This window comes from Lepidochelys kempii, chromosome 3 (genome assembly GCF_965140265.1).
Source record: "Lepidochelys kempii isolate rLepKem1 chromosome 3, rLepKem1.hap2, whole genome shotgun sequence".
Classification (NCBI taxonomy): domain Eukaryota; kingdom Metazoa; phylum Chordata; order Testudines; family Cheloniidae; genus Lepidochelys; species Lepidochelys kempii.
Window position 1 is genome coordinate 184,071,694 of NC_133258.1, and position 12,202 is coordinate 184,083,895.

Sequence of the window (12,202 nt, forward strand, 5' to 3'; positions counted from 1 at the left end):
AAATGGCCCCCTCAAGGATTGAACTCACAACCCTGGGTTTAGCAGGCCAATGCACAAACCACTGAGTTATCCCTCCCCCCAATCCGGGGGGGTCTGGCGGCACTGCTCAGACGAGCACTGGTGGGACACCCCCTGCATCAGGGAATGGTGCCTCACCGATGGGGACTGCTGGAAAGGTAAACCTGCCCTGGGACCCCTCGAATGGGGCACCTTGCTAGCCAGCATGGGAGGCACAGGAAGGGACTATAAGTCCTTAGTAGCCTGAAAGGCCTTTGGTTTGAAAGGCACAGCCAGGTGCCACATGCCTCTGCTGCTTCCTGAGCGGATTTTTAAGGGGGCTCGACAGCTCAAGTGCTGGAGCCTGGCCACCGTCCGGAGGGGAGGAACTGCCCCACCTGGGTCTTTGCTCTCCTCTGGCTCTCTCCTCCCTTTCACGGGACATAGGAGAATGCCCTCTCCCGGCCTTTCTTTGCTTTTTAGCCAGTACCAGGAATGGGGATTGGTGCCAGCCAGAGGTCAGTGCTGGCAGCTGTTAGGATATAGATATTCATGCCTGTCTGTAAAGGCCTATACTCTAAGAATTTAGGTGTATTCTTATCACTTGGCTAATTATAGAGGTATAAAAGAATCAAAATCACTATCTGCTGGTGTAAGGGCCTTCTCTTACTGTGACAGTCTGAGGCCCTGTTCTTAGGCTAAGGCCTTTGGCTAAGCAGCAGAGGCAGCCATAAGCTGGGAAGCGAACGGTCACATCCTCGCATTCCAAACTAGTCACATTGAAATAAGGTGCTATTGGGCTGTTAGGCACTATCAGGACAGGATTTTATTCCTATCACCTCCAGAGAAAGGGAAGTGCCTAGAAAATGTAAAAGGAAACTTAGTTTGATAGCATCCTGTCTGGCAAGAACTCACTTATCAATAGCTGGGATGTGAAATCCTCACTTCTGTGTTGTCTTGTCATTGTAGTTCCCACTTTGCTATTGTTTGTCTGTATAATCTCTGTCTGGTTCTGTGATTGTTCCTGTCTGCTGTATAATTAATTTTGCTGGGTGTAAACTAATTAAGGTGGTGGGATATAATTGGTTACATAATCATGTTACAATATGTTAGGATTGGTTAGTTAAATTTCAGGAAAATGATTGGTTAAGGTATAGCTAAGCAGAACTCAAGTTTTACTATATAATCTGTAGTCAATGAGGAAGGGTGTGGGTGGGGGTGGGCATGGGCATGTGGGTAGGGGAGATGGGAACAGGGAATGGGAGTGGGGAAATTGGAATCATGTTTTGCTAAAGGGGGAAATGGGAACAGGGAATGGGAGTAAGGAAGTTGGAATCATGTTTGGCTAAGGGTAGGAATGGGAACAGGGACACAGGTGTAAGGCTCTGTGGTGTCAGAACTGGGAAGGAGGATAGAAAGGAAGGAAACTGGAATCATGCTTGCTGGAAGTTCACCCCAATAAACATTGAATTGTTTGCACCTTTGGACTTCGGGTATTGTTGCTCTCTGTTCATGCGAGGAGGACCAGGGAAGTAAGTGGGTGAAGGAATAAGCCCCCTAACAGCAGCGCACACTGCACTGATGCCACAGTGCTTGGAGCGGAGTCTATTCTAGCCGGCTCCGAGGCTGGTGAGAGGACCAACTCCACAAGAAGTGCTCCAAGTTGAATGCCCCGCTCCTTTATGGTTTATGGCTTGAAACTTTTACAACTGTGACACTTGTCACACACATGGGTCTTCCCCAAACACTTCAGACAGCTTTGATGGGGATCACTGACTGGCATACTTTTTTGCGGCATCACAAGGCTTGAAGCACAGGGATTGGGGCATGCCCCATCCCTAGGCTAAGTCCTGTAGGGGACTAACTATTTTTAACTTATGCACTGAGGGAACTAATAAACTATACAAACTTTCTAAGAGCTACATACAGAGAATCACAACTAGACACAGTTGAGAATGTAGGCTAATGTAGTGCCAATCTTTAAAAAAGGGAAGGAGGAGGATCCTGGGAACTACAGGCCAGTCAGCCTCACCTCAGTCCCTGGAAAAATCATGGAGCAGGTCCTCAAAGAATCAATCCTGATGCACTTGCGTGAGAGGAAAGTGATCAGGAACAGCCAGCATGGATTCACCAAGGGAAGGTCATGCCTGACTAATCTAATCGCCTTTTATGATGAGATTACTGGTTCTGTGGATGAAGGGAAAGCAGTGGATGTATTGTTTCTTGACTTTAGCAAAGCTTTTGACACAGTCTCCCACAGTATTCTTGTCAGCACGTTAAGGAAGTATGGGCTGGATGAATGCACTATAAGGTGGGTAGAAAGCTGGCTAGATTGTCGGGCTCAACGGGTAGTGATCAATGGCTCCATGTCTAGTTGGCAGCCGGTATCAAGTGGAGTGCCCCAAGGGTCTGTCCTGGGGCCGGTTTTGTTCAATATCTTCATAAATGATCTGGAGGATGGTGTGGATTGCACTCTCAGCAAATTTGCAGATGATACTAAACTGGGAGGAGTGGTAGATACGCTGGAGGGGAGGGATAGGATACAGAAGGACCTAGACAAATTGGAGGATTGGGCCAAAAGAAATCTGATGAGGTTCAATAACGATAAGTGCAGGGTCCTGCACTTAGGACGGAAGAATCCAATGCACAGCTACAGACTAGGGACCAAATGGCTAGGCAGCAGTTCTGCGGAAAAGGACCTAGGGGTGACAGTGGACGAGAAGCTGGATATGAGTCAGCAGTGTGCCCTTATTGCCAAGAAGGCCAATGGCATTTTGGGATGTATAAGTAGGGGCATAGCGAGCAGATCGAGGGACGTGATCGTTCCCCTCTATTCGACATTGGTGAGGCCTCATCTGGAGTACTGTGTCCAGTTTTGGGCCCCACACTAGAAGAAGGATGTGGATAAATTGGAGAGAGTCCAGCGAAGGGCAACAAAAATGATTAGGGGACTGGAACACATGAGTTATGAGGAGAGGCTGAGGGAGCTGGGATTGTTTAGCCTGCAGAAGAGAAGAATGAGGGGGGATTTGATAGCTGCTTTCAACTACCTGAAAGGGGGTTCCAAAGAGGATGGCTCTAGACTGTTCTCAATGGTAGCAGATGACAGAACGAGGAGTAATGGTCTCAAGTTGCAGTGGGGGAGGTTTAAATTGGATATTAGGAAAAACTTTTTCACTAAGAGGGTGGTGAAACACTGGAATGCGTTACCTAGGGAGGTGGTAGAATCTCCTTCCTTAGAGGTTTTTAAGGTCAGGCTTGACAAAGCCCTGGCTGGGATGATTTAACTGGGAATTGGTCCTGCTTTGAGCAGGGGGTTGGACTAGATGACCTTCTGGGGTCCCTTCCAACCCTGATATTCTATGATTCTATGAGAAGGAAAGCTTGCCAAGGCAAGGAGACATTCCAGCACCATCACTGGCAGTAAGAAGGAACTGAGGGAGAGGAGAGCTGGTGGCGCCGCTTATACTGGCGCATACATGTGCCACTCCAGAGGGCACCAGAGCCAGTCCCCTACAGAGACCACTGAGGGAAAAACTTCCAGCACTGGTACATGTGGCAAGCACACACATCTACAGTGCAATGGACATGAGCAAGCACTCGAAGAAGAATGGAACATGCTCATAACATGAAACTCTGCTTATTGCACAGCAGTATTAACTTCAGTTTCAAAGTTGTCACCCCAGAGGGTGTTTAACAGCAATTAAATAGAGGTGACAAAAATATGCCTTTGTCACTCAGATTATTAGATCACAAATAAAAAGTTTGGGTGGCTTTTTAATAATGTGAAAGCAGTTTTTTATTAACCTCAATCTTCAATGCACATTTTATTAAACTTTCCAAAAACATCACCTTCTAGCAGAGCTTAAGCTTGGGAAAGTTCAAAGGATCTTTTCACAAAGTTTTAAGAAAGTAGAAAGGATGTTTGAGTGCGACTATGTGTGCAACCTCCATTAAACAGTGAGTGACATAAACACTATAAAACATAAATGTAATGATTTGATTTGGAGACCCAAAACAGGGTAACTAAGGTGTGTCTCACTGCAAGGCGACTTCAAGGAAAGAAGACAAGCATATGTTGCCTCTCAGTGCTACTCTATTTACAACATGGAGAAACAATTCAGAGTCAAGATTACTTCTAAAAATATGAGAAGGAGTACTTGTGGCACCTTAGAGACTAACAAATTTATTTGAGCATAAGCTTTCGTGAGCTACAGCTCACTTCATCGGATGCATTCAGTGGAAAATACAGTGAGGAGATTTATATACATAGAGAACATGAAACAATGGGTGTTACCATACACACTGTACAGAGAGTGATCACTTAAGGTGAGCTATTACCAGCAGGAGAGCGGGGGGGGGGGGGGGGGCGACGGGATGGACCTTTTGTAGTGATAATCAAGGTAGGCCATTTCCAGCAGTTGACAAGAACGTTTGAGGAACAGTCGGGGGGGGGGGGGGGGGGGGAAGAAAAAGTTTTACTTTGTGTAATGACCCATCCACTCCCAGTCTCTATTCAAGCCTAAGTTAATTGTATCCAGTTTGCAAATTAATTCCAATTCAGCAGTCTCTTGTTGGAGTCTGTTTTTGAGGTATTTTTGTTGAAGAATTGCAACTTTTAGGTCTGTAATCCAGTGACAAAAGAGATTGAACTGTTCTCCAACTGGTTTTTGAATGTTATAATTCTTGACATCTGATTTGTGTCCATTTATTCTTTTACATAGAGACTGTCCAGTTTGACCAATGTACATGTCAGAGGGGCATTGCTGGCACATATCACATTGTTAGATGTGCAGGTGAACGAGCCTCTGATAGTGGCACTGATGTGATTAGGCCCTATGATGGTGTCCCCTGACATGTGGGCACAGTTGGCAACGGGCTTTGTTATCTTGATGGAACATAGCTCTTCCTATGTGCTTGTCCTTGAGGACTTTGCTATCCTTAAAACAGCTGCTGGTAAGAGGCAGTACACAGTCTAGACAAGTACACTCAAAAAAGGCATCTCAGCAATAGCAAATTTGTGACTTGGATTTTATTTTTTTATTATGGACTCAGAATACACATTGACTTGGCTAACATTCCAGAGTGAATCTTGCATTTAGGATAGATAAGTGCCATATTATCCATTATGGAATAAAAGTTCAGTGTAAAACATTTAACAACACTGATTTTTGTCAGACACTATGCTGTGGAAACCTGTGGTTAGAGCTGGTTGGGAATGTGACAATGTTTTTTTCACTGGAAAATGCAATCCATCAAAACAGTTCATTGCTATTCTGGGCTTAAGGTCTCAATCTTTCCTGTTCCACTTGGCATAAATAAATATTCATTAGAGCAAGGACTTGAACCCGATTCTCCCACTTGCCTAGTGGGAGCCATAATCACTAACTAGAGAGTCAGAGTCACTTTCTCTGACCCAATGTTTATTCAAAGTGGAAAAGCTCCAACAGGAGAGAGACCAACCACATTCCAAAATGGCCAACTGCCTGGTGGGTTGGGAACTCATCTGGGATGTGGGAGATCCAGGTCCAAATCCTTGCTGTGCTTAATTTGGAGCAGAAACTTGAACGCAAGTCTTCCCCTGCCCATATGAATGCGCTGAACAACCAGGTTGCTCTAGGGTAGCCTCTCATTTATCAAAAGGTCTCAGCTTCATTTCAATGCTAACTCATGAAAATAGAGGAGGGATGGGAAAATCGTTTCATGCCCACCTCTGTGGTATTAGACTGTGCTGAAAATCTTATGAGAGATTTACAGGCTTCCTAAATAAATTACAATTATGAGTAAACAAGTATAAAGCAGATATTTTTTTAAAAGTCAGTCCATTAGGGAAACTTCTTCATAATACCATAAAATGTTTTAACTACTTTGCAAATTCAGTTTTTAAGTCATCTATGATTAATAACTTCTAGAGAGTAGTAGATCAGCCTACTTTGTGAGCTGTTACATTGCTGAGACACAGGACTTTAACAAAAAAAATCTTTGTTCCTTTACAACATTTTATGCTCATTTTTTGCTCTAGATTTTACAAGCAAATTTTTATACCAGCACATTTTAAAATACAAACAAAATTCCCCAACAAGTCTTTAATGCAGTTTCATGAGCACTTCTTGATTGAGCTACTTGTCCTCTCGAGTTCAAAATCCAAGTACGAGAAACTGAAGTTTCCAATATTGCATATACCCCAAACAAGACTGAGCCAGTTCACTTTAAGTTTGAGTTTATTGACATCAGCTTCCCTAAGCAACCATCCCAACTAATTCAGAAGATATGAGAACAGGAGGTAACAATAAATTTACACAAAATGCACACCTTGCATGGCCAGAAACGTTACATTTTCAAATCAATCTGGATACTTTTTTTTTTTTTTTTTTAAAAGAACAGCAAAGAATGGCATGTATGAATGCTGACAGTTTAAACATTTTATCCAGAAACACACTTCCGCACGGATACCAAGTTTAACCCATATTTTGAATTTGAAAATATACATAAACTTTATTAGATTACATTAAAATCTAATTTCAAAAAGTGCACAGTAAAAACAACCTAAGGGAATTCTGATGCAAGTTAATCATGGAGTGAAAATTCTTTGTTTTAACTGTCAACATTAAATTTTGTCTGTTTTACTGGTTACAAGTTCTAAACGTGTCAAATTCATATATGGCACCAAATGACTTATTACTAGGTCAAAACCATCTCTGTTTCCTTTTAAGAGCTAGCTCAAGAGGGTGACATTGAATTTTCAGCATCTGCAATTCTGTGTAGCAGTAGCAACATCCGAAAGACAGTTGATTGACCGTAAACTACCGACTTTTGTTCTTTCTGGAATTTCCCTGTAGTGAAAAACAAATAATGCACGGGAGAACATAATTCATATGAAAATAACAAACAGGAGCAAATCTGATGCCTAAATCACTACCTATACAGAGAAAACATTACAAAAGAAAATGAAACATAGGAGAAAAAAAGTCATTAAATTTCAAAGAGAAAGAAGAAAAGAAAGCTTCTGTATTTAAAATTTTGTATCTACTCTATAAATTCCCATTACACTTGTTATAACTGAGGGAAGAAAGGATTACAGCTTTCATAGTCATCAAAACCACAAATATTTTATTCTAATTAAAAGCTAGAAGAAAGGCACTGGAATTGTGTCCATGTTCTCAGGATTATACCATTATTCAAATGCTGTGAAGGCAAGTGAGTTTTTACCAGTAAATGGTACTTGTTTCTAATAAAAACCGTACAGGATAATTATCCAAAGGAATAAATACTGGGAATTATTTTGTATCAATTTTTCTTAAGAAAACAGCGACCTTATCATATTTTAGCTGGTTTTAAACAGGATATTTACAGCACAGTCTGGAGAAGAGTTCTAAATGTATCATTTTCCATTAATAGGATGTCAGTAATTTCAAAATGCATGTCTATTTGCAGGAGTTCATAATTTAATTAATTGTTTTAAGCAGAACTGGTTAAATGTTGGCACAGAGTTTGATGCTTTGTTATTTCTTGCTGCTTTGACTGGGAAACAAAACCCTCCCCAAATGTATAACTTTCACTTTGGCATGCTTCCATATTTAAAAGGGCCTCATTTTAAGTGAAATTGTCAAGTTACTGCTTGAGGACCTATGGTTATGGGGGAAGGAGGGTGTTCTTTACTTTTCAAATGTTTCAGACATTGTTATTTTAATAAGCAAATTACAGCATTTGTGCAGTGACTATTTTCCACAGGGATTTTTTAAAGTTATAAAATGGCACAAATAGTCTCCACGAAAGGAGAGACAACCAAGAGGGCATCCTTGTGCTTCTGTATTATGATGGTATTATGACTTCAGATCCTGTTAAAGTAACATTGTTAAAGGGACACTATTGTTACAATTTATATTTAAAACAGATTTACCTGTATTAACAGTGAGATCTTAGATAAATTAAAATAGCTTAAGTTCATTTTAGATCTGTTTTGTACTTTTTGCTCAGCAGACTAAATTTTATTTTTGTTTTAGATTGAAATGGATTAAAATCTCACTTTCTGGTATTTAGACTACAGACCGGTCAGCCTCATCTCTCTCCCCGAAAAAAATCACGGAGCAGGTCCTCAAGGAATCCATTTTGAAGCACTTGGAGGAGAGGAAGGTAATCAGGAACAGTCAACATGGGCAAGGGCAAGTCATGCCTGACCAACCTGATTGCCTCCTATGATGAGATAATTGGTCCTGTGGATATGAGGAAAGCGGTGGACATGATATACCTTGACTTTAGCAAAGCTTTTGATAAGTCTCCCACAGTATTCTTGCCAGCAAGTTAAAGTAGTATGGATTGGATGAATGGACTATAAGGCGGATAGAAAGCTGGCTAGATTGTCAGGCTCAATGGGCAGTGATCAACGGCTTGATGTCTAGCTGGCAGCCGGTATCAAGCAGAGTACCCCAGGGGTTGGTCCTCGGGCCGGTTTTCTTCAACATCTTTATTAATGATCTGGATGATGGGATGGATTGCACCCGCAGCAAGTTTGCAGATGATACTAAGCTGGGGGGAGAGGTAGATATGCTGGAGGGTAGGGATAGGGTCTAGAGTGACCTAGAGAAATTGGAGGATTGGGCCAAAAGAAATCTGATGAGGTTCAATAAGGACAAATGCAGAATCCTACACTGAGAACAGAAGAATCCCGTGCACCGCTACAGGCTGGGGACTGACTGGCTAAGGAGCAATTCTGCAGAAAAGGACCTGGGGATTACAGTGGACGAGAAGCTAGATATGAATCAGCAGTGTGCCCTTGTTGCCAAGAAGGCTAACGGCATATTGGGCTGCATTAGTAGGAGCACTGCCAGCAGATCGAGGGAAGTGATTATTCCCCTCTATTTGGCACTGGTGAAGCCATATCTGGAGTACTGCATCCAGTTTTGGGCCCCCCATTACAGAAAGGATGTGGACAAATTGGAGAGAGTCCAGCGGAGGGCAACAAAAATGATCAGGGGGCTGGGGCACATGACTTAAAAGGAGAGGCTGAGGGAACTGGGCTTGTTTAGTCTGCAGAAGAGAAGAGTGAGGCAAGGGATTTGATGGCAGCCTTCAACTACTTGAAGAGGGGTTCCAAAGAGGATGGAGCTTGGCTGTTCTCAGTGGTGGCAGATGACCGAACAAGGAGCAATTGCCTCAAGTTGCAGTGGGGGAGGTCTAGGTTGGATATTAGGAAACACTATTTCACTAGGAGGGTGGTGAAGCACTGGAATAGGTTACCTAGTCTAGGTTGGATATTAGGAAACACTATTTCACTAGGAGGGTGGTGAAGCACTGGAATAGGTTACCTAGGGAGGTGGTGGAATGTCCATCCTTGGAGGTTTTTAAGGCCCGGCTTCACAAAGCCCTGGCTGGAATGATTTAGTTGGTGGTGTTGGTTCTGCTTTGAGCAGGGGGCTGGATTAGATGACCTCCTGAGGTCTCTTCCAACCCTAATCTTCTATGATTCTATGTGTGAAAACAATGAGAAACAAGAGCAGTTAACTTTTCAACTGGATCATTGGGATGAGAGAAAGAATAGCAATTTTAACACAATATATTGTAACTATGGAGGAGTGACCATAAAGAATATCCCAAATGAATGCTTACAGTGTGACTCTCTGATCTCCTCCACCTTCCTGATCATCCCTCCATGTGCATTTTTTTTTAACAGTATGTTTTATTTTTAGGTAGCTGAAAAATGGTACTGCTCTTATAAGAAGTCCCCTTTGGAAGCCTAATCTGGTGTGGGGAAGATGTAATAAGCTCTCTACAGTTAAGAGTGCAGGGAACGACATAGTTTATAACTACCAGTCATTTCCAGATTCCAAGTTAGGTTCTAAAACTCTCACTCACCTGGATCAGTAGGGATAGGGCTTGAGGTTTTCATGTCAAGTGGCTCAGAATAAAAATGAGCTAGTAACTTCACACTCTACTTGCTACTGCTTATATCACTGCAGCCTGCAGAAACCCAGGCTGCAGACCATGCCCAAAGTAAAATACAACACTTGGTAACTTACCTTACTCATTTTTAGTGTATCAATTTCTTCCCTTTGTTTAGATAAGGTTTCATTCATACTGCATAGATGGTCACTCATCATACTTAGCTGATCTTCATAGCTTCTTTTGGTGGTTGTCAACTCATCCTGTGGAGTGAATGAACAGTAGCTTTCAGCTTTGCCCAATATTACAGTAGCATATTGCTCATGCAGACATGTAAGTTGTCCAACAAAGCTGCTAGGTTGACCAAACGTGTGCGCTTAAGCAATTTCTTTATGGAGAAAAGCAACTATGCAAAATTTTAAATGGAAAAAAGTCTCGGTAGTTTTCTTATCTCTCCCCCACAACTTATTTTATTACACTATTTTATAGATCATCTAACTAAGGGTTTAACAACATGGGACAAAAATCACTGAGGCTAAAACCCAGTTTCCAGCCCAGGTGCAATTGTTTTTATTTATCAAGTTCTGCTTAACATTCAGGACTATATGTTTAAAAATAACTGTGCGCCAGCCAGTATACTTTTTAAAAAAACAACAATTTGTTAGATAACTGTGGATGAATAGTTTGTGTGAGGTTTTTTGGGGAGGTATATGGATCTTTACAGATATGTACTGAGGGTGCACTGTTTTAGAAGAAATTCAGTTTTATAATTATGTCTATTTGCCACCACCAGAGAAATGGTCAAATTTCATCTTACAAGAACTTCACAATGAAAAGAGTTCAGATAAACACTACATAAATCCTGGTCTTGAAAATATACCATGCATAGAAATCCTAATAAACGCAAATAGGTGATCCAAAACCTCCATTAAGAACATGGGAAGATAGAACTGGGCCCTGAAGGACAGTAATATTAAATATCTGTATATACAGAGTCTTCAGTATGGTATCTGAATACGTAAGAAAAGTAACAGTTAAAGATTAAGGACTGCAGGACCATATCCTCTCTCATGCTGAGAATGCTCACTGAATTCAAGGGAACTATCTGTATGGGAGTCTGGGCTGCACAATCATGTCACATCATTAATACCTTGAAATCATACAGTGATTCATTAAGTCACTGGAGAATTTGTGGATAATTTCTATCCTACTGGTCTTGTTTACGGAGATTAGGCATAGTACTAGCAATTTAAAAAAGTTTTGCATCAGAAGTCAAGTACTTTAACAGCTACTAATAAAAGTCTACCATTGTAATCATTACTCCAATGGATGGCAAAATGGCAGTCCACTAGCCATATGCCAAAGAACACTAAATGGGCAGCTAGTTGACAATATTACCATATTGTTCTCCTTTTATATGTGATGTAATCTTCAAGTAGTAGTAAATGAGGACTGCACTAAGTCAAATGGAATTTTATTTAAAAATCTTATCTTGCTGCAGTGAATGCCAAAGATCAATGTAAGGCTGTTTCAGATGTACATCATCAGTTTGACATCAATCTGAAATACACGAAAGATATTTTTATATTTCAGATGTGATAGAGGCATATAAAGTGACATTCAAAAAGCTAAAAGAAAGTATTTTTTCATAGGCGTCACTATCATAAAACATGTGCAAAGTCACCTTTGCAAGTTTGAGAGAATAAGATGTGCATTACTTATAGAACAAGGTGCATTTAAAAAAAATTATAGCTATGGCCTAATGACTTTAGGAATGTCAATATTAGGACTGGGAACAAGGTGGCATGAAGTATTTCCTAGGGTAACCACAAATGTTAGAGAGCCTATTCTTCTACTCCAGTATTGTCATCATTAACTGAAAGCCTGATAACAGCCACGTGCTTATTATTATTTTAAATCAGTTGCTCTCAACCTTTCCAGACTACTGAACCCCATTCAGGAGTCTGAGTTGTCTTGCGTATCCCCCAAGTTACACCCATTTAAAAATTACTTGCTTACAAAAATCAGACAAAAATACAAAAAAGCATCACAGAACACACTGAAAAATTGCTTACTTTCTTATTTTTAGTATGTAATTACAAAATAAATAAATTGGAATATAAATAGTGTACTTACATCTCAATGTATAGTTTATACTGCTCTATATACAAGTCATTGTCTGTATGAAGTGTTAGTTTGTACTGCCTTCGCTAGTGATTTTTATGTAGCCTGTTGTAAAACTAGGCAAATATCTAGATGAGATGATGTAATCCTAGGAAGACCTCTGAGTACCCTAAGGGGTATGACACATACCTCTGGTTGAGAA

At 41.1% G+C, this 12,202-nt stretch overlaps 1 protein-coding gene across 6 annotated transcripts in view; it reads right to left on the reverse strand.

The window, feature by feature from the left end:
• Positions 1-6,200: 6,200 nt before the first annotated feature.
• PPP1R21 (protein phosphatase 1 regulatory subunit 21) overlaps positions 6,201-12,202 on the reverse strand; it is a 61,741-nt gene continuing 55,739 nt past the window's right edge. For 3 of the 6 annotated variants that reach the window (XR_012158281.1, XR_012158280.1, XR_012158278.1), the window contains 3 exons: positions 10,014-10,139; positions 9,303-9,462; positions 6,201-6,830 (listed from right to left, as the gene is read on the reverse strand). Coding sequence is in view for 1 of the 6 variants with exons in the window: in XM_073339237.1 (XP_073195338.1) it covers positions 6,801-6,830; positions 10,014-10,139 (156 nt within the window). In the remaining 5 variants the exon portion in view is untranslated. Of the gene's footprint in view, positions 6,831-6,882; positions 8,211-9,302; positions 9,463-10,013; positions 10,140-11,274; positions 11,437-12,202 lie in introns of those variants that run through there. The other 3 variants (XR_012158279.1, XM_073339237.1, XR_012158282.1) reach the window with 3 other exon arrangements.